This window comes from Benincasa hispida, chromosome 1 (genome assembly GCF_027475165.1).
Source record: "Benincasa hispida cultivar pf3 chromosome 1, pf3_genome.v1.1, whole genome shotgun sequence".
Classification (NCBI taxonomy): Eukaryota; Viridiplantae; Streptophyta; class Magnoliopsida; order Cucurbitales; family Cucurbitaceae; genus Benincasa; species Benincasa hispida.
The window spans coordinates 54,395,752-54,417,761 of record NC_143478.1 but is presented as its reverse complement, the minus strand read 5'-3'; the positions used below and the strand labels follow the sequence as shown (position 1 = coordinate 54,417,761).

The following is a 22,010-nucleotide window of genomic DNA, read 5'->3' as shown; positions in this document are numbered from 1 at the left end:
AAATAATCTAACATAACCAGACAATTGGGCTTGACTCAATCTCCAATTTGGCATTTGATAGCTAATTGAATTTTCAATAAATTACGAATATGTTAAGGAGTGTTTCTAAAATGGTTAAAAGCATTTACCATATTTAAAATTTCTCTAAAACATATTTTTAATCATTCAAAACCAATGTTGATATAAAAATTACATTTATAAATGTAAAATTAAATACAAAATGACTCATTTGAGGAAAATGCATTAGTAAGAGCCCATTCTAATAAATTCCAAAAAACATTTGTGAAATTACACCAGTGTTCAAAAGAAACAACAATACATTGGATACCAGTGATGTCCTAAATGATTTCCCTCTTCAAATATCTCCAAAACCTATACCAAATCATGGTTTGGAAAAGGAACAAGTAAATTGCTAAGAAGCAACTTCAAGTGTACAAAAACACCTCTAAAATCCAACGGAGGTTATCTTCTTTCTTTTTTCCCTTTTTTTTCTTCTGCTAAAATAGCAGTGAATTAAGCTTCTCTTGAGATGTTACAAAATAGAGGGATATGGATGTCTCATTTAGAAGAGAAGCACATTGAAAAATAGATCTCCTTTTAGATCATTTGCTTTAGCAATTTGCTCCACAAAATCAAAGCTTGATGACATGACTACTACTCTTATGGCTCAGAGATGGAAAATGTCAACATACTGAAGCTGTCTCATTACCTCCACCTGGAAGAGTTTGAGCTATTTCCACTAACTTAGGCCTCTTCAACCTGAATTGATTCAAGAGCACAATTCAAAACAAAGCAAAACAAAACATCGTGAGCAGCAAAGCCTAAAAGATCTTGGAGGCAAATACTGATATGCACAGAAATTTGGTGAGATCCAGAAAAGCATATTTGTTGCAGAAAATGACAAGGGAAATTAACATCATTAATCCAAAAAAAGCATAATCACAGTAGCCATGAAGTGCAGAAGAAATTAATATAAAAGATAGGGGAAAACAAATGAAGTAACTTTTAAACACTAGGATATATTATTAGAGCCTCCTAAGATATTCAGTCTCCAAGATATTACTAGAAAGAATTGTTACAGTATATTTGAGATATTTGTGCAGAATTTCCCAGAAACTTCTAGAAACGTTAATATGCTATTTATTTAGCATCAACTGAACTGAAAGGAGGGTAGGGCACAAAACAGGGTGAAGGTTCAACTCATAGTATTTCAAATCCAATATGAATATTGATAGAGCATCAAACCATATCTTTAAAATATTATATCAAACATTACGATCTGCATGAACTACAATTTAGTATTGTTACCATTACCATCAAGGTCGACCATCCCATATAAGTAAAAATGAAACAATATAATATGCAAAATTATATAAGAGATTCTGATCGAATTTCAGAACTTGAAAAGATCATCAAAGTCAACAGCCTAATTCCAAAAAATCACTGGCGAACACAAAAATCTTTGGCATCAAGTTCTGATTGGTTTTGATACAAATGTAAAGAATGGAGTTAGAGCTGTTCGACTTTTTTGTTAGCATAGAGCAATTCTAACTTGAAAACAAGAATTTAAAGGGCCGTATGGTAACATCGTTGTTTCTTGTTCTTGTTTTTTCTTAATATTTTCTTGTTTCTTGTTTTTTTCTTAATATTAAAAATTAAAGTGTATTTTGTAACTATTTCTTATGCTTCTTCATTGGGGAAAAAAAAAAAGAAATATGTTGGTAAGTGGTAACCAATTAAGAAATATGTTGGTATGTGGTAACCAATTTTCTTTTTTTTTTTTCTCTGAACTTTTAAATTAAAAATGGAAAAAAATTTACATGAAAATAAGTTTTTAAAATAAATTATCAAAAAAATTTATATTACATTTATTATTACATATCTATTAGGTTGTTTTCAAATATAACAAAATGAACCAAATTATTTATATGATATAACAAACTTTTACTGTCTATCTACGATAGACCGCAATAGACTACTAGTCGTATCTATCTGTGTCATGATAGAACATGATAGACACTGATAGTAATCTATCGCGATCTATCACAAATAGACGATGACATTTTTCTATTTTTGTAAATATTTTCAATAGTTTTGTCATTTAAAATAATTTTTCATTTTAATTTTATTTATATTTTGGAAAAAGCTGGGAATAGAAACAAGAAATTCCACAAAATTTTGGAAAATATTTTGAAGAATAAAAAACAAGATAATTACCAAACACTAATAGGAACGTTACCGAATAAGTTCTAAACTGCTAAAAGCTTCATAACAAATATAAATTGGAAAATGATACTCACCTTGAAGAAGTAATGTATTTTTCTATCTCTTGTTTCTGCTCGTCTTTATACATAAACCACTTTTCGCTTGGATTGACTGATTCCCAGCTTTCTATGTCTAACATTTAAAATAAAGTTTTCTTAAACGAAAATATATGTATGTATATCTCGAAAGTTTTCAGGCATTCTGCTGAAATCACAATATATTCAAAACTAACCTTGCAGCAGAATATTCCCTTCACCAGCAAAGCCTCTTAATTTCCAAAATACACGACCATTAACGTCCAACATGATGGGAACTGTCCTAGTAGCATCTGAACTTCGTCTCCCTACAAAAATAATTTATTGATATCCCCCAGGTTAAAAGAAGAAGACCAAAATTCATTTAATAATCATCTTTATACTTTCTTCAGAAACAAATAAGATTCATGAACTCTCAAAAAAGTTTTAAAAAAAATGGTAGTACAGAATGTTTGGGCGGGGGGGAGATTAAAAACCACAACATCAACATGGTTTAACCTCACCCACATAACTAAAACATGCGACGTCAAACTTCAGCTCTGCCTAAAGGCTACAACGATTAGGACGTCCAAGAACATTAGACCGTGTACTAAGCTTCAATTTTGTTTTATCTCACTATCGACCATACTCCTTTTTCAACTATTATGTCGTCTAAAAATATCTTTACATTTCTATTTCCCAAAATTGAAATCAATTACACAACCTGAATTTAGTGACAGTTTACTTGCTCATACAAGAATTTGAATACACTTTATATATCATCTGAGGGACTCACCAAGCTACCATGAAACCCACTTTAAAACCAGGCAACCCGTTCTAAGTCAACTCCAAAGCATAATTAGTTCATAGTGAAGTTGACCAATGATTGTCCTTATTTCTCATTTAGGTGAAACGATAGATTGTTTGTAGATCAATTACATAAAACAAATAATTACGACAGCAAGAGAAAAACAATTCCAGAGCATACTCTTAGATGCCAATTCCAATGCAACAAGCCTCTCGGCCTGAGCTTCAGATACGTCACTTTTTATTTCTGAAACAATAGCATCGTGCTCTGCAATTGAAAGGGGAACACCATTCTTTGCAATAAGAGCTTTGGCCAATTCATCTCGCATTTTGTTCTTAGCTTGTTTCTCCTGTTATGAAACAAAGACAAGTCAGTTTAAAATTGAAGCTACATAACATACATGCATTACAAACTTCACAATCTACGCTACCTTATCCTTCAGCGCAGCAAGTTTTTCTTTAACTTCCTTTTGTTCCTCCAAAAAGTTAGTATTTTGTTCTTCAATCCACTTTCTCAATTTTCTGGGAGGAAAACAGAATGAAAATTTGGCAATCAGCCAAATAAATTACCTAGGGAACAATGTGCGGTAGTAAAACATCTTAACCTTTTCAAATAGCATGCTGAATGGCTTTACTTACGTAGTATTGAGAGCCTCGTCGCATAGGTAAGTCAATAGTCTGAGCTTTTTTGAGAGGTCTAAGTCATCATAACAAATGTCACCTCCATCAAAGTGATCTGATTTCAGATCATTCAACTTAAATGGGGATGCAGAAATGCATTTCTTCAGAGCCAGCAACCATGAGTTTTTGTCATTTGTGGGACTCGAGATTTCAGACCTAAGAACAGATGACAGTAAAGATTAAAGACTAAAGAGTATATGTCCAATCACATAATAAAAATAAAAGCCTCAGCTTATAGCCATACTCTTCATCCATATCCTTCAATATCAGAGACAGGAGTTGAATATGAAACCGAACAGTGAGTGAATCATGCACTCGACACCTTCTCTGAGCTCTCTCCCGCATTAGGTCTTTCAGTACAGACTCGGCATGCCCTTTCTTTAAATTAAGAGCCTATCCAAGAATAAAAAAGATGCCAAAGGAAAGAAAATCAACAGATATGGTACAGTATTCTAGCTCATAGAACAAAACTACAAACTCGTACACCCAATTAAATAACTAATAGACAAAGACATTTTATTGATCATATATTATACTCGTGGATGAAAAGGTAACTGATGTTTTGGGGCTTAAAAAATAGTCGTAATCAGGTCAAACTAGCAGGTGCTGTGTTCACAGAAGAGTCAAAATTCTTGATTTAAGATTGACCTTTAATCAAGTGTCAATAATCAGAAAATGTCCTGATATGTTATTTTCAAGAGAATGCAGGCATTCATTTGAAACCTTACATTGTTTGTCCTTGTTCTCGTAAGTCCGTATTCTTTTCTAGCTTGCATGTAATATTGAGCAGAGATCATTTCTTAACAACATATTTGAATGTCTTCAGGATTTTGAATCATACACATAATTCATCAATCTCAAAAAGGAATTGAATTCCTCTCTGGCAAGGTTCTTCAACCATAATTGGTCAGAGTTCCTTATTTATTAAAAAAACTACATATATGTTGGAGAAAACGAGACAAACAATAAATCGTAGTTCAACACATTAAGATCTCAGAATAAACTAATACTTTTCCCATTTTATAACTAATTTAGTTTCCAATTCATGCTATCATACAATAGCAAAATTCAAGTTTTATTTAATAACTGAGTCAGCACACAAATATCATAACACCAATACCAAAGAGCACAATGGTATTTGATTAACATTTGAACTCCTAGTAAAAGATAAGAACACACGTACCTTTATTTTATTATTTTAACTCAAAAATTTATTCTAGCTATTATAACCCAATGCTGCATGATTGTCAGTAAAATTTTAATTCAAAAGTGAACAAAGACTTCAGTTGGAGGATTCAGTAAATTTTAGTTTAATACTCAATCATAACCAAAATGACACACATACCTTTCCAAAAGCTGCACAGAATTCTAAAAACTGCAGTGCATGACCAACATCATCTGTGGCCAGTTCAATATCTGCTACAGTTGTTAACCTTGAACCTGGAGGGAAAGAAACACAGGCACCAAGTTCCAGGTTCTGAATATTCACAGAGCATTTTTTATTTTCCCGGGACTTTGTCAGCGGCTTGTCATGCACCTTTGTTTTATTATTTTTCGCATCTTTTGATGTCTTGGCATATTTGTGAATGTCCAAATTTTTTACTTCTTTTGTGTCTTCAGCTTTAATTCGATGGTAAGAAACATCCTTTGAGGACCTCTTGTCTTCCTCTTCCACAGCATCTGGTGCTTTAGCATCCTCATGACACGAACTGTTTTTTTCTCTAGCATCCTTGGGTTTGCAAACATCGGAGGCAGCATCCTTAGAGGCCCCCTTTTTGGAGCCCTTTTTCTTTGAGGGAAGAGAGTCATTTCTCCCATTTGCTTCAGTTTGTTCCTTTGAAATTTCTTCTAAGCTGGATTTTGTTGGACTGCTCTTCTTTGAGACTTTAACGTCAACCTTATTTCCAATGCATATTTCTTTCAATTCTTCACACTTCATTTTCTTCAACTTCTTTTTATCAGAATTTGGTGTTTGACTCTGCAAATTCAAGTTCGATTCATTATTTCCATTTAAAGAATTTTCCTTCCCTTGTTTCCTTGGTGTATTCATGAGAGACTCCTGTTGAAAAGGATGTGGTATTTGTAAACGAAAGCATAGGCATGGGAACCAAACCTCAAATCTAAATCCTGTCGCATATACATATTTCTTTGGTAGGAAACAAGAAACATTTATTGAAACACACCACATAAAACAACCTAAAGACCATTGGGAAAATACATCCCATGCCTGAGTGATATGAATCTAAGAAGCATAAACACGAATCAATGAATTCATGAGATGGAGTTCAAGAAGTGTTGAATGCATATATATAATACACTTTGGGGGTGTTTGGGGTTAGGAGTAGAATAGTGAGGAGTAAGGAGTTATGAAGTCTAAGGAGTTGTGAACTTCTGGGGCCATAGTGTAAGGAATTGATAAGATATAAAATTGATGTTTTTTAGTACTGGGACCTACAACTCCTTAAGCTAAACAAAAGGTGGAGTTCACAAACTCTTACTTCCCTACTCCTACTTTCCTACTCCTTTGGCCAAACACTTTTTATGTCAAGTAGAGCTTCAAGAAAGAGTTGCATTAAATGAACATGGGATTCACTTACGGTGAACTCAAGTTACACTAAAGGAAGTCAAGTGGGTTTAAAGTGGAAAAGTTGCATTGAAGAAACTCAAGTTCATCAAATGAAAAATGTCTAAAACTTCATTTAGTGCAAGTTGAGCAACATTTAGTGAAACTACAATTCAAGATACTTTAAAGTACTCCTAGCTCCACCACATTTACTTTTCAACGGTTAATGTAAACTTGTGTATAGTATATAATTGTCTTAATTGTTATTTTTATTATGATTAGATGTCCTTTCCTTTTTTTAATTATTTCTTTAGTTAGAATTTCTCTTGTATTATAATTACCCACTATTCGATTCTTTTGAGGGATACGAGAAAATAAAATATCTCCCAAATCTACGGTTACAACACTTAGGAGGCTCTTGCATTCTTCTGTTGTCAAATTTATAATGTCCTTTGATGTATTTTCAGTTTCAAACCTTAACCTTTACATTATAGGTTAATGTTTAGTTAGTAGTCTCAAGATTTTTAAGGTTGCAAAATAAGAAGCACAAATACTTTAGTTTGGTTAGCATGTCCATATTTGACACGTGTTGTACAAACATTTGGTATACATGCATCAAACACTACTTAGTTCTTACACATACTAAGTTCAACACATATATGACAAAAATAATAAAATTTGAGAGTGAAATACATCAAACTAATTTTTTAAGCATAGAAATGAATAATTAACTCATTACCTTTGAATTTCCTTCTCATTCAAAAACGATATATAATTTAGAAAATGTATGTTTTAATAAACGTGTCCTTGCCATGTCCATGTTTTAAACTTTTAAAAAATGATGTGTCATTGTGACGATGTCATATTCGTATCTTGTATTCGTGTCCGTGCTTCTTAGGTTACAAACTTCATTTATCCCAGCATTAAAATTGGAAATTGTTTAGGCTCTATAGACTTCTAACTGTACTTTAAAATTGGATTTGAGGTTTTAGATTATTGATCTTTGGAAAGCCTTAAGCCAAGAGCTTGTTCTTTGCAGCTATTAAGTGTTTTTAGATAAGACATACAAGCGAGATTAATCAATCCATCCTGTGCAGAGTTTCAAATCTTGAATAGCAAGTATCCTTATCTTGTGAATGGCCACAAGGTAGATCTATTCTAACTTCTTCCATTGAACCATTTCTTAGATTTTAGATCATATATATGTTTACATTTCACTGCATTCTTTTTCATCTTTATTATAAAATTTGTTCTCTTATTCATCTTCCTACATTCTTCTCATTTTAAGGGGGGAAATCAATTTGTACCCCTAAATTTTGAGTGTCATATCAATTAAAGCTTCAAACTAACAATTGCATCATTTTAAAACCTAGACTCTCATAAATTAATTAATTTACACTCTATGTTAGTAATGTATAAGCTATAACTACATTTACTCTAATTTCATTTAAAATCAACTCAAAATCACCTAAATAAAATTATTCTTCTCCCAAAATCCTACCAAAGTAGCAAGAAAAATTATCACGTAATTCTTCCTACATAGAGAAAGAGAGGAAGATGAGAAGATGGAAAATAAAAACTTGTATTAATGAAAAACCCTACTATCTATTTGAGTTCAGTATTTCTCTATAATACTATCTCAACATTTAAAGTATTCTTACATGTGTGAAAATTATACATTTATAGTTTTGAAATGAAATCTTAACAAATGGTCTAAATTGATTAACTTGTATAGGATTCTAGTTGGTACATTATAAGTTTGAGATTTTAAATGCTACAACCACCAAAGTTATAGGGAGTATAAATTGATTTGTTTTCCATAAAATACATATAAAATAAAGTTATATATATGTGAACAATAAATATATAAAAAGTTATTTCCAAGAATGACTTTCTTATTGTTTGTGTACTGTTCTAGCCATGTTGATCATAACTACAATTGTTTGCGAAGGAAATCATCACATCTTGTTGACATTTCAATTTTGTTATTCAAATCCAAGAGCACGTGTTCATATTGATCTTGGTGTCTTCTTGTGTTCTTGCTTTGTACTTAAAATACATGCTAGATTTGATTGTTCTGGAGTCAATCGTTAGGTACTTAAGCACCTTGGAGAACCACACCCCAAAAGCCATAACTATTGGGATGGGAGACCAAGCCACTTAAGTATCACATTGGTCATCCCATTCTAAATAATGTGAGGACAAAGGTAGTCATACTACCTTGGTTCCTAATAATACCCCATCCTTGAAAAGTCGGTAGGCCTGTTGGCAATCAAGCTGAATGGAAAGATTGGAGATGAGTGGTTCTCATAGATTGTGGAGCAACTAACAAGTTCATCTCCCAACAAATAGATGTTAAATTGGAGCTACCTCTAACAAATCGCCAAACTATAAAGTGGTGATGGGCACTAGTGCGTCGGTAAGAGGCACTAGAATTTGCAAAAGGTTGATTATATTTCTATAGAACTTGACCGTAGATGAGGATTTTTCTTCAAGTTAGGAGTAAACTTGATCCTCGAATGCAATGTGCATAAAATGAGGCACATGAAGGTAAATTGGACTAACTTGACAATGTCTTGTCTTAGGGGAGTCATGAATCACATTTAAGCAAGGCCCAACCATCACCAAAACCGAAGTATCTTTGAAGATGATGACTCATCCATGCTCGCCGAAGACCAAGACTTGTTGGTTAAAGTTTCAAGGTCATTGATGCAAGAAAGTGTAAAAGGCATGGCCAGGAGAGTATTGCTCGAAGGTATACAAGAAATATTAGAATTTAGAAGAGAACATTACAATTTTTAATCCTCCTCTAGAGTTTCTGCCAAAACAAGAAGTTGTTCATAGAATTCAAATCTTTGAAACCCTATAAGCATTTTGCTATTGGCACACACAAAAAGAGGAATTGAGAAACTAATTGAAAACATGTTGTCGGGTAAAATTGTTCAAACCAGTGTGAGCCCTACTCTAGCCCGATATGTTGGTGAAAAAGAAATGTGGCCATTGGAAATTTTTTGTTGTTTATCAAACATTCAATAAAGCAACAATACCAAACAAGTTTCTTATTCTCATGATTAAAGAACCCTTGGATGAATTGTAGTTCAATGGCCATACCCACTTCATTGGAGGAGTTAGGCGAGCTTCTAGGCTTGATGGGTTATTATCAATGATTCTTCACAAACTACGGTGTCATGGCCTCCTCATTAACACATCTTCTAAATAAAGACATGTTCCTTTGGTAGGAGGAAATTACTGCAATATATGAAGAATTGAAACAAGTGGTTGTCACTTTTCCAGTTTTGGGCTTGCCAGATTACAATCTCCCTTTTGTGATCACTGATGTTTCAGGTATGAAATTTGGGACTGTTTTGTCCCAAAACCACAGGCTGATTACTTATTACAGTCTGACTCCATCAAGCTTGTTCACAGGCCTGAGAATGGGAATTGATGGCGATCATATTATTAGTATAACATTGGCAACATTATCTCTTAGGGCAAAAATTTAGGGTTCGTACTAACCAATGGGCCCTCAAGTTCTTGCTCAAACGGTTGGGTTTTAATCTCAAGATAAAATACCAATCCAAAGTCTAGACAAGAGAATATGGCAGCAGGCACTCTCTCAAGCCACCTGTAGCCTAGTTGTCAAACATTTCTATTCTCATCATTATTGGTGTTCTGCTTGTGAGGCAAGAGGTTCAACATGATCTAGATTTTACTAATATTTTGGAGGGATTAAAATCCCTCAGCAGTGTTCTACAATATACACTATGAGAAAGAAATTTGCTCTACAAAGAAGGTTAGTGTTATCTGAATCCTCAAAATTATTATTGACAACCCTCCATACTTTTCATGACTCAGTGATAGATGGGCACTCAAAGTTTTTACATATTTATGGGCACCTCACCAACGAGTTAAATTGGCTTGGAACAAAAGCAAATGTGAAAATTTATGTCAACCAGTCTATGGTTTGTTAGCTAAACAAAGGGGAGGAAGTATCCCCAATGAGTCTTTTTCAGTCCCTTCCAACATCGAACCAAGTTTGGAAGGATATCACAATGGATTTCATCAAGGACCTACCTAAATCGATGAGTTTTGATGCTATTCTCGTGGTGGTGGATCGACTAAGTATGGGCATTTTATTCATGTGAGTTATCTTTTCTCTTCCAAGGTAATTGCCAGCATATTCATTAAAGTGCCAAGATGTTCAAATTACAGGCACCAAGCTGCAACATACCATTTACAAATATTGTAGAGAAAGAGACTACTTAAAAAAAATAAAAATGTAATAAACAAAATTAAATCATGGCAAATAAAGAATTGAAAAGTCACACTTATAACTGTATATATGTATGCATGAGAGAAAAAAAGGAGATGACAAGTCACACTTGCACACGTATACATGAGAGAAAAAATAGATGGCTTTAATGATTTTTTAAAGTAGTTTTAATGATATTTTGATTTTTTTTTATTTAGTTGCATTAAATGTTCTATTGTGTATGGCAGATATCTAGGGAACTTTTCATCTTCCACTTTTCAATTTCTCTTTCTTCTATTCTCTTTCTTCAAGTTGGTTTTCTTCAAAATTTTCCTTTGAAACCTTCTTTTTCCATTTTTTTTTAATTGTCGGCAAGGATTTTTTTTGTTTCATGATTTTCATCCATGCGAACCATCCACGATGTCTTCTCAAACGCCAACAACAATCCAATACTAAATCCTAATAGTAATATTTCGCAGTCTACACATTCCTTACGTTTCATTTTGAATCATACGATACAGCTCGTATGTTGTACGATTTTAACAACACTGGATAGAACGGACTATTATTGATAAGAATCTTTTGGGAGGATTGTTTACCATTCATTGAATATACATATAATAATAAGATTGTTCATAGCTCTACTAAATGCACTCTTTGTGAAACCGTTTATGGCTTTAATCCTTTAACACTTATGGGTTTATACCTATGCCCCCAACGAGTTTGTGAGTTTTGATGTGAATGCAAAGGTTGAGTTTGTTCATAAGCTGCACAAGATGATAAAGAGCAAAAACCCAAAGTTGCTTAAAAGATAAATAAGGGACACAAGCTTTTAGTCTTTGGGAGATTGGGTTTGGGTTCATTATTGAAAGGAATGATTTCAAACTCAAAGAAAATCCAAGCTTTTGCCATGCAGAGATGAACCTGTCCAAATCCTAGAGCACATCGATAACAATGCTTATAAAATTGATTTACTGAGTGAGTATGGTGTTAGTGAAAGCTTTAATGTTGTTGATTTGAGTTCTTTTAATGTAGGTAATGACAATGATTTGAGGACAAATCCTTCTCGAGAGGGGGAGGATGATGTGAACCAAGGAACATCAATTATCATGTCTCAAGGTCCAATTACAAGGTCGAGAGCTAAGCTACAACAAGATTTAGTGACTTCAATCCAAGCTATGGTGAGCTCAATAAAAGAGGTTCTAGAAGATCAAGAATCCTTCCCTACGCAATGTGCAAAGTTGAGCTTCAAGACGAAGATGTATTAAATGCATTTTGCTAGCATTTAATAAACTCATACTTCTTTATGGAACTCGAGTTCAAGCTACTCTATGGATGGTTACAACGACAACACATCTTTTTTATTACAATGCTTTAATTGAAATTTCAGTTTTTGTTGTCATTTAAGCCTTGTTTTTAATAGGGGAGTTGCGGAGAATTATAACTCCCTTAGGTTACCTTTTTCCTCCATAAACAAGCCATTTAAAATTCTCTCTTTTGGTCTTTTTTTTTTCTGTGCCGATTGGGTTTAGGGTGTGAAAGGCTATATAAAGCCCTCTTTTCCTCCATTGTAGACAGAATCGAAAAGGTTAATAAATTAAGATTTTCTTTTAGCTTTGTTGGGAGCTAAGTTTTCATAATGCAATTTCTTGTGTGTTAGAACTTGCATGCAAGAGTCATTCAAGTGGTGTTGATCAAACCTCTAGTGGAGTGATTTGAATCACGAGTTTAGAAACAAGTTTTCTTTACTCTTGATCTTGATTGTCAAGGTAGTCCTAATGAAACATTTTGTTTCCTTTTCAAAATAGATTTAAAGATCTTGTTCCTCAACAAGATTGTTAGATCCAATTATCAGGAGTTACTTAACAGTCCTCATTCATCTCTTTTTGAACTTCTTGTGGTTTTCCCTTTCAATTTTGTGTTTCCTCACAACTAAAATAAAGCCATAGCTATAAGCCAATATCGTCATAAACCCAACACAAAAGTCACTGATACCTTAAAAGTCTGAAAGCTCCTAACTTTAAACAACCTTTGTATAAAGGGAGCGCATTAGTTCTTTCATGAAAATGTTCGTTCCATTGTTATATTTTCACTATAACATAATCAACGGAAGGCCAACTATTGTATCGGGCTAAAAGGTGAAAAAACGTAGTGTCGAGACATTTTAAAAGATTTTTATCTAGGTGGAAAGAGCTAATAAATATCCCTCTTTGAAGTACAAAAAGAAGAGCTTTCAAAGAATCAGCCTAGGTTACAAAAAGCAAGTTCTTAGAAACATGAGAGATTCCTTTTCTATAAGAAACGAAACTCTTCTTTTCTTCCCCAACATTGATAGCGAAAATTTTCTTCTCAATGCAACATTAATGAACAATGTGGAAGGCCATGGTTTCACAAACCATCAAGCTAACGTGGCTGGAAAAAGCATCATGCAGGCACAGAGGAGGAAAGACAGAAAGAGGGAGAGGTGAACAAGGTAAAAGGTCCTTTTCGAAATACTGCATAACTCAACCTAGAATGCTTCCAATGAGAAGTCCATGAACATTGAGAAGTGCATCCGCATTTATATATCAATATGAAAAAAGATAAATAACAGCTAAAGAAACACAATCAGACCTTGTTTTCAGAAGTCTGCTTGTTTGGTGAAGCAACTTTGCATATCGTCGTCTTGTATTGATCTAGGCAGTCGGAACCATTCACTAGAAGCATCTCTGAGACAGAAGAAAACCCAGTTGCTTTGGCTGTGTGCACTAGCAAACCTGTGGGCTTAAGACCTTTTTTCTTCCTGAAAATGGCCATACTTAATTAGATCATGATCATCCGAGTTCATGCAATCAACTTCAATCTAAATAACTTCGAATAAAAAATGCACAAAGAGAATAACAATGATCAGAGTTCCAAATTTACATGCAAACGCTGCAATTGCAAAGGCCTCTGCACTTGGGACAACTCCAGTCTTCCCTAAGCATAACCTCTTCTGCTTTCTCTCCGTATCTAATATAGTTTCCACAAAATTCATTCAATACGAGCACAGACGTAAATTCACAACTTTTTAACACCATATAAACTTAAAAGAAGTGAAACCCAACAAGTAAACAAGAGTACAAAATACGTCAAATTAAAAATGTAACCTGTTTAGGAGGCATTTGTGACAGAATTTTATGGTACACGGCTTGTCCCCTTTCATGTTCATGCAGGATGCAGCAAAATCCATGGTTTTTTGTCGGCACTTGAGCGTTCAATAGAAACCATAAGAAACATAGGCATTCGAAACAGCTAAAAACTGAAGAGTAAAGGAACTCAGAGTTCAACACTTACTTGATGACAAGTTTTGCCGTGCTCAGAATCATAGATCCGGCCCCCAACGACTCGAACTCCAGGAGACTTGGTCCGTTTAGCTCTGTGTTCGTTATCATCTGCAGCAGCCCTCTTCTTGCTCCCCATTGTCTCTGAGAGCAAAACCTTCAAAACCCAGGTTCAAATACAGACGGCAGAAGGAGGAAATTGGTCAAAACGATGTACCAAACAAATGGGGAGACGCTAGAGACGAAGAAGGGCTTGCATTTCTGGATTGGGAAGTGTTATTTGTTGTGGAGATTCTTCTGTTCCGGCGGGAAAAAATTGAGCGTGAAAACTAATTTCGAAAAGAAAAATTTGGGGCAATGAAGGATTTCCCGCCACTTTTTGAAGATCTGGAACTGAAAATATTTGAGAAGATGACATTAGAGCTAAACTTTTGTTGAGAATTATGAATTTTGGTAAAGTTGCTTGATGGTCAAACTTAGTTTTGTACACAACTTTATTTTATCGATTTTAATGAGTCTCGAAAGATTTGTACGCTATTTTCTTTGTTCGAATTAGTAGGAAAATTAGTAGAAATTGAATCGGGGTAAAATTATATCTAAGTTTATGGTCTAATTTGAAAAAATTGAATCTTTATAGTTCAAATTGATACAATCTACCAAGCTTAGTCAAAATTGGTCCTTTTTCCAAAATATTTTCAAAACGTGTTTTAATGATTATAGTACTTACATGGCATGGAATTGTGATATGGATGAAGACCATACATTTTCAACTTTTAAGTGTTAAGTCTAAGTCTAGGTAATTAATTATAGGGGTCAACAAACTCACCAATCATGATCATGACATTTTGTATTTAGATCTTTGAGTATATGAAGGAAAAATTTTCTAATACTATGAGAATATCATACTTCTTTTGTTCGTACTATGAATTTGTCATCATAAGTATAGTGAACCTTATATTAATATTAGAGGATAATTAAATATTACAAAAAACGTAAAAAGAATAGAGAATCAACATACAAATTTGCATGGTTCATTAACAATATGTTAATAAAGTCTACAGGGCAGAGGGAGAATAATTTTATTAGTGAGAATGTTGCAGAATACATAATGAATAGTGTCTCTATAATTAAAGAGTTTATATAATACATCCCTCTAAACCTTAAGTGGAAAAGTAAAAGAATTAAATAATTAAATATATGTCAAATATCAATTCTAATTAAGTTTTGGGGATTTTGCCCCTGAACTCCCACCAAGGAGCACCGCCTCTCTGTACTTGGTCATTCAAATCACATATAACAGATTCAAGGCATTTCAACATGAAATTTCTTATAATTTTTGTGAAAAAATGCATGTGAGTCATTCTATAGAGTCTTGCTCAAGTTTGATTATGGAGTGACTCGATCGATCTAAAACATGTTTTCAAATCCTGTTTATAGATCAAATATTTAAATTTAAGAGTTCAGTATTTTCTAGGGGTTGATCTGAATTTTGCTTGAAGGAGGTGCTAGTATCTTAAATTTAAGAGTTCTCGTTTCAACAAAATTTTGAATATTTGGCCTGAGGATTATTAGGATTGCCTGACAAAGGTTTAAAGAAAAAATAAGGTCAATATTGAGTTTTAATTCGAAGAATTTTTTGTGTTTGGGAATGATGTAATTAATGGTAAAACCCATTGAAATTTCTGTGTTTGGGAATGTTTCAACATCTATATCTCATATCTAGTAAGATGTTCATAGGTTGAGTTAAAATACTTTTTAGATTCAATTCAATTATTCGGATTGTAAATTTCTTCAATTCAAATAACTCTTAGTAAAAAATGAATCCAACCCAACCCAACCATAAAATATTTGGATTTGGTTGGTTCGGGTTAATCGGGTCATTTATTTGAAATTTTGTTATAAAATATAAATATGTAAAAATTCAATTTAATTATTTTCATACATTGAATTAAGATTGACAACTCAATTCCAATTTATATAGTGAAAAAAACTTTTTAAGTACAGAGAAACTATTTTTAAGAGTTGGTGAAGAATAAATTATTAAAAAAAATAGAACCAAATAAAATTAAAATAAATATATGTATAAATAATTGTTTATAAGTGACAATATATATATATAACCCAAATCATCTCAAACCAACCCAAATTTATTATTAACTTTCAAAGATACATCTTTTTTTCAAAACCTTCAAAAAGTGTCAAAATAGATTCGTCAAAAAAACTTTTTCAAAGGTTTAGTAACTTTCGAATATTATTAATTTTCAAAGGTTTATCTTAACCTTTGAAAATTATTATTTTACTAAGGTCACATGTCTTCGATAATTGTCAAATAGTTTATCGATAATTATTTGTTGTTAAATGGTTTCTTCTGAAGGTTTTCATTATTTTTAAATGGTTTTTTCCGAAGGTTTTCATTATTTTTAAAGGCTTGTAATGCTAATTTCAAATATTTTAAAGCCTTCATAAATAGTTCTTTGTCAACAATTGTAATTCCTTCAAAAAAATATCAATTAACCAAAACTTGCAGTAAGCTAAAATGAACAAACAACAACAATCACAAAATAAAAATTATAAGAATTTTACTATCTGCCAACGTAAAAAAACATCAGAAGATCTTACGAAAAGCGTTGGCAGAAGCTTGGATTGGTCTTCCTTTTTGGCCATTTGCACCATAATGCTATAAGATATAAACCTGAAAAAGATATATTAAAATCCAATAAGCACAATATCAATTTTACTTGCTTTAAATTAATCATGCATCAAAATTAATAAAATAAACTCATACCCGTAAGAGATAAAACTAAATTCAGAGAGTAGAATGATCAAAGAGACAAACTTTATTTTTACCATAGAAATAGATTGAGAAGATCACACAAATAGAAAAACTTAGGTATAAGAGATGAGAAATAGTATCACTTTTAGCGTCACTGCAACTAAACTAGATAGCTTATATTGGGTTAACCAAGCAAACAACTACCCCTCAAAGCAGACACCCAACTAAATACTACTCTCATTCGAGCATGCTCACTAAGTAGACAAAAGAGGATATTGAAATCATGTATCTCACTACTCTACGGTGTATTGGTTCCAATGACGATCGAAACTTTTCTTTAGAGCTTCTAAAATCAAACTGCATGGTCACAAAAATCTATAAAAGCCTTGATCATTTGTATTGCATAACCTTTTATTGAGAATGAATTGATATAACAATGTGGATTAATCATAAAGGTACAAAACCCTAATGAGAATAATCACTCTCATGAAGCAAACTTGTAAGCAACAAAATTTTACACTCTTATATAGATAGTCAAGAGGTCGAAGCTATTATTGGCAACAAAGGAAATAAAATAAATAGAAGATCCAAGGACTCTTAGATATGTTGTTCTCTACAAAACAGTTTCAAAAAATTGTTCTCTATCTAGAACCATTTATTAGTTTTAAAAACCCATCTCATTTTTTTTGAAAGACAATAAATTTTGGATGCACTTGCATTTTCCAAGAAAGAACAGATTCAATTATTGTAAACAAAGACATAAACAACAGTAAAGCAAGAAAACATAATTTTGAAAGATTTAAGCCAAACCTTTCTTATTAAATCAACCCAAAGCATCTTTAGCAACATATCTCGTGGTTTAAACAACATACAGAGAATTCATTATTGCCTCTTAAGCTTGTCGAGGCCCATGTTTCCAATGATGAGATAACTAATAGGAATGTTATCGATTGCTTTACAAATCTTCTCTCAAACATCCTTTTAATAAATCTTAAGCAACATAGAGATCTGTTCCATAATATAAAGTTTTCAATGAGCAAAACAAGTGACACTTCCACTCTCAAAGTATCCTGATAATAAAACACTTTGACTCTCAAAACCAATTAAAAATTTCTCAAAAAGTGCCTAAAATGACACTTTTAACTTTCAAAACAACCTAGAAGGTACTATTAATTACACTTACTATTAACTTTCTAAGTGATGTTTTGACTTTCAAAACTAACCTTGTGACACTTTAGCTCTCAAAACCAATCCAAAAATGCTTAAATATCTAGGAGCAAAATTATTAGGGAAGCTCATATTTAAGAAATATCTCTAAAATAGCAATAAACCAAGGTACTATTAATTACACTCGGATATAAACAAATAAGAACAAATCTCGTACTTGCTCCTTTTACCTCTCTCACTTGCAATATCACATATCTGATGGGTTAAGAGTTGAATATATATATATATATATATAACTCAACATGCAATATAAAATTTCAATTTATGCAACAATATTTCTAATAGTTATGTAAAATTATTAAGGTTTGGTGGCTTAAATTTGAATGAACGACAGTGTTATTGTTGTCGAAAATGGGTGCACACTCCTTTAGAATATTTTGATTTCAACATAAGGTCTTTGGTTCTACAAATACATGTACATAAAGAATTTTACATCTATTTACACATTAAATTCAAATAAACACTTTCCCAAAAAAAAAAATGGTCCATACATTTCCAACACCATACACCAATCTTTGGATTTAATTTATGTCACATTATTCTAGGAAGATGGAACATCTATCCACAATAAAATCAACAAACAAGTTGTAAACAATTGGTAAAAATGGAACAACTTGGTCCAATAAAAAAATTATGATATTTATATCAACTATAAAATATGGTAATTGGTAAAATGGAACCTTTGTGTTATGATAGGAAATTCTAGAGTCATATGAAGTCATATACATAGTTTATTCCTCGTAATCAATTCGAGCCAAGTTAGCAATCAGGACTGTCCACACAAATTAACCAGGAGAAAACTAGTCAGTAGTAACAAGCCCACTGACAGGCCTGACCCTGATTCCTGGAGGATTTAATCTAGTTTCATTATCCAATGATATATGATCTACCCAGCATGAAGATCTGCAAACAATAATTAATTTAATTAAATATCTCGTATTTATTTAAATGTAAATTTGAACCACATTCAAATATATATTTCTATTTTAACCTATAGTTTTAATATTAATATCATTCATATAAATATATAACTTATGGTTTTAATATGAATTTTATTCATATTAATTTAATATTTGAATTACATTCAAATACATTAATTCTCTCCTATTATATAGTTTAAATTTGAATGAAATTCATAATTAACCATATAATAATGTATCTATATACATTATATTTTGTATTAATCATATCATATATGATTAATATATGTTTTCCTAAACTAATTTAAACATTTGAAATTATTCTTTCAAAATTTTGGCCCTTGTTGATCCATTGTGAGCTAATAAGGGGACCTAGTAGACCTATAGATTATAAACTCCAAGGATCTATGATTAATTAATTAAATTCTTTGATATCTAACCAATATTCATTAATTATGGCGCAAACCACTATAGACACATAGTTATACTCTTATGCACTGTAGAAAAGTTGCGTTATAGATATAATTATTACACATAAGTCAATCCTTCACGTCATTGTAGTTACAATTGGGTCAAATATCCTATTTTACCCCTGTAATTACCTATACCCTTAAGTACCACGGATCATCTCATGAATAATTTATTTATGATCCAACCATAAACAAAGTCTTGTTGGGCCAATGAGAGGGTGTGACCCCATTGTTTAAGTCTTGGAATCAACACTTAAGAGAACTACTCATCTACTTACCCTATATAGGAAGGCGCAAACTCTATCTTGTGTAATTATGTTTTCAGCTCTCTATTTCGTCAAGTCCTCAAAATGGTAACTATATTGAGTTGGTGGCTTGGACCTCTCTCACCCATGAACATCAAAGGACTAGCCCTAACAGGCAGAAATTTATAACTCAGTCAAGATTGAGATCGAGTCAGATATGATCATCTTGTGAAATATTAATCTCTTCAATTAACGAAGTTATAAAGTGAGATTAATTATTTTGTGGTATAGACTCATACAAACTCTTTGTATATGATACCCCCACTAACATGTCTCCTCATGAGTAGTTTCGATTACATCGTTTATTAGAATTACAAAGTGGGTCGTATCCTTAGTGTCAAAGGATAAAGCACCCAACTTTATCCATTTACTATAGACCCTTTAGGTTATTACTTCAACATAATTCACTATATGTCAACTACATACTGTTTAAACCTTATGTAAATAACCTTGAGTTTTTCTTCAATGGATATAGTTATGCAAATCTAAAACATACATAAAATAAAATTTATCAATAAATAATTTATTTATTTACAAACCACGAGTTTAAGCATAACACCCAACTCATAACTATTGATCTTCATGCTTTTGCTACTCAACTCTCTGATGTTACTCTCTATAGGAAACTAGAAGAATCATTATAGTATCTCACATTTACTCGTCGCGACACTACTTTTGCAATTCATTGTGTTAGTCAGTTCATGCAACAACCTATTATTCTTCACTATTCTACAGTCAAACATATATTTCACTGGCTTCGTGGTACATCAGGTCTTGGTATTTTGTTTAAACCTGGTAACCTAGCTCTTCAAGCATTTTGTGATGTTGATTAGGCTGGTGATTCCTTTGATCATCACTCGACAACAGATTGTGTTGTCCTTCTTGGCTTCTCTAACGTCTCTTGGTCTATTAAGAAACAACCTATTGTCTCTCGATTATCAACAGAAGCTAAGTATCGTGCTCTAGCCAATATCGCGTATAATGTTCATTGGCTCAGGTAGTTGTTGTGTGATCTCCATGTTTTTCTCTAAGATCCTCTTATGTTATGGTGTAATAATGTGTCTACTATCTCCCTTGCTAGCAACCTTGTTTCTCATGCTCGCACCAAACATTGAAATTGACTATCATTTTGTTCATGAAAAGATCTTTGTAAAAATCTTGTTTTTCGATTCGTCTCCTCGCAAGGGGGCAGGTTGCTGATTTGTTCACTAAGGCCATTTCTTCTTGCTCCTTTCAATCTTGTTGTAGCGAACTCACGACTGCTTCCCCGTCTTAAGTTTACTTAGTTGTTTAGATTTTTCATTTTAAATCTCTTGTTTATCTTCTCCTAAAATTTAGGAATCCCTGATGTATCTTCAATCCACTATTCTATAAAATAGGTGTTTATACTTTATGTTGCACATTGAATAAAAGTTGATTAAAAATTAAATTACTTGAAAATTATCTTTATTTTGAGCTTAAAGTGATCCCTTGGGTCGAGGCAGCATGCACGAGACACACCCAATTAGGTAATTTGTTAAGCTCAGCATTCGCCTTACCCAAGGCAAAAAATGCAAGACCAAAGTTAGCCTCCTTCTCTTAACCTATTTTTGTTCTATGGTATCATTTTTTTGCTTGAATTTCATTGTCTGTTTGGTTTTGTCGTGTTTATCCTTGCTTGATGCTAATTATGTTATTTAGTCCAAATTCAACCATATCATAAATAATTATGTAAAAAATGATTTTAATAAATCACTTAAAAATGAGAGAAATTGTTTTAGATGAGAAAATTGTTGAAAATATCTACAAATATAGCAAAATGTCACCATCTATTTCCAGTGTCTATCTATCAGATGATATGTGTAAATATCTATTGGATCGATACCATCAAGCAACGGAAGAGTTCAGGATCTATAAGCATTCTAATTCATTAATTTTGGTTGAAAAGAAATGTGCTAAAAACATAGGTTTCAAGAACATACCTTGGCCGAACCAATGAAATCTCCATTTCTAACCGTAAAATCCTTTGAATCCTTGTGTAGATCACCACAAGATCTTCCCTACTATTCTTTTGGTACTCTAGATTGAGTTGTGGGACTCAAAATAAGTTGGAATCAAAGGGAATATGGAGAAAGCTCACTGAACAGAACCCATTGAAGAACTCCTTTTTCATCCGAATTTTTCAGCAAAAATTCGGTCGGTTCACCCTCCATTTCTTCACTCCAATCTCTTCAATATATTGTGGACTATCATGCAAAGAGATGTACTGCATGAGATGCAACTCATGTTTAGAGTAAACCAAAGAAGAGGTGGTGGGTTCTTTGCGAGCAAGTTGAAGATGAACTTAAAAAACCCATTTTTCAAATTTTGTGTAATTTTTCAATTTCTAAAATCTATTTTGATTTTAAAGTCATATTTTATTTATAAAATAAAAATTTATTAATTTTACAAA

General features: G+C 32.5%; 1 protein-coding gene across 3 annotated transcripts; it reads right to left on the bottom strand.

Annotated features, from left to right (window-relative positions):
* Nucleotides 1–228: 228 nt before the first annotated feature.
* On the bottom strand, nt 229–14,383 carry LOC120067431 (Zinc-finger domain of monoamine-oxidase A repressor R1 protein). Of its 3 annotated transcripts, none has more exons than XM_039019000.2 (12): nt 13,898–14,383; nt 13,711–13,808; nt 13,487–13,573; nt 13,196–13,364; nt 5,113–5,745; nt 4,012–4,160; nt 3,726–3,923; nt 3,518–3,608; nt 3,268–3,436; nt 2,498–2,608; nt 2,301–2,397; nt 229–759 (listed from the first exon to the last, which is right to left on the bottom strand). In XM_039019000.2, the coding sequence occupies exons 1-12, from the start codon at nt 14,021–14,023 to the stop codon at nt 684–686; spliced, it is 2,004 nt and encodes a 667-aa protein (XP_038874928.2). In that variant the 5' UTR covers nt 14,024–14,383; the 3' UTR covers nt 229–683. The 3 variants fall into 3 exon arrangements, with proteins under 3 accessions (XP_038874928.2, XP_038874924.2, XP_038874931.2); XM_039018996.2 differs by having other exon boundaries at nt 5,113–5,826; nt 13,898–14,362; XM_039019003.2 differs by lacking the exon at nt 13,487–13,573 and having other exon boundaries at nt 5,113–5,826; nt 13,898–14,355.
* Nucleotides 14,384–22,010: the final 7,627 nt, after the last annotated feature.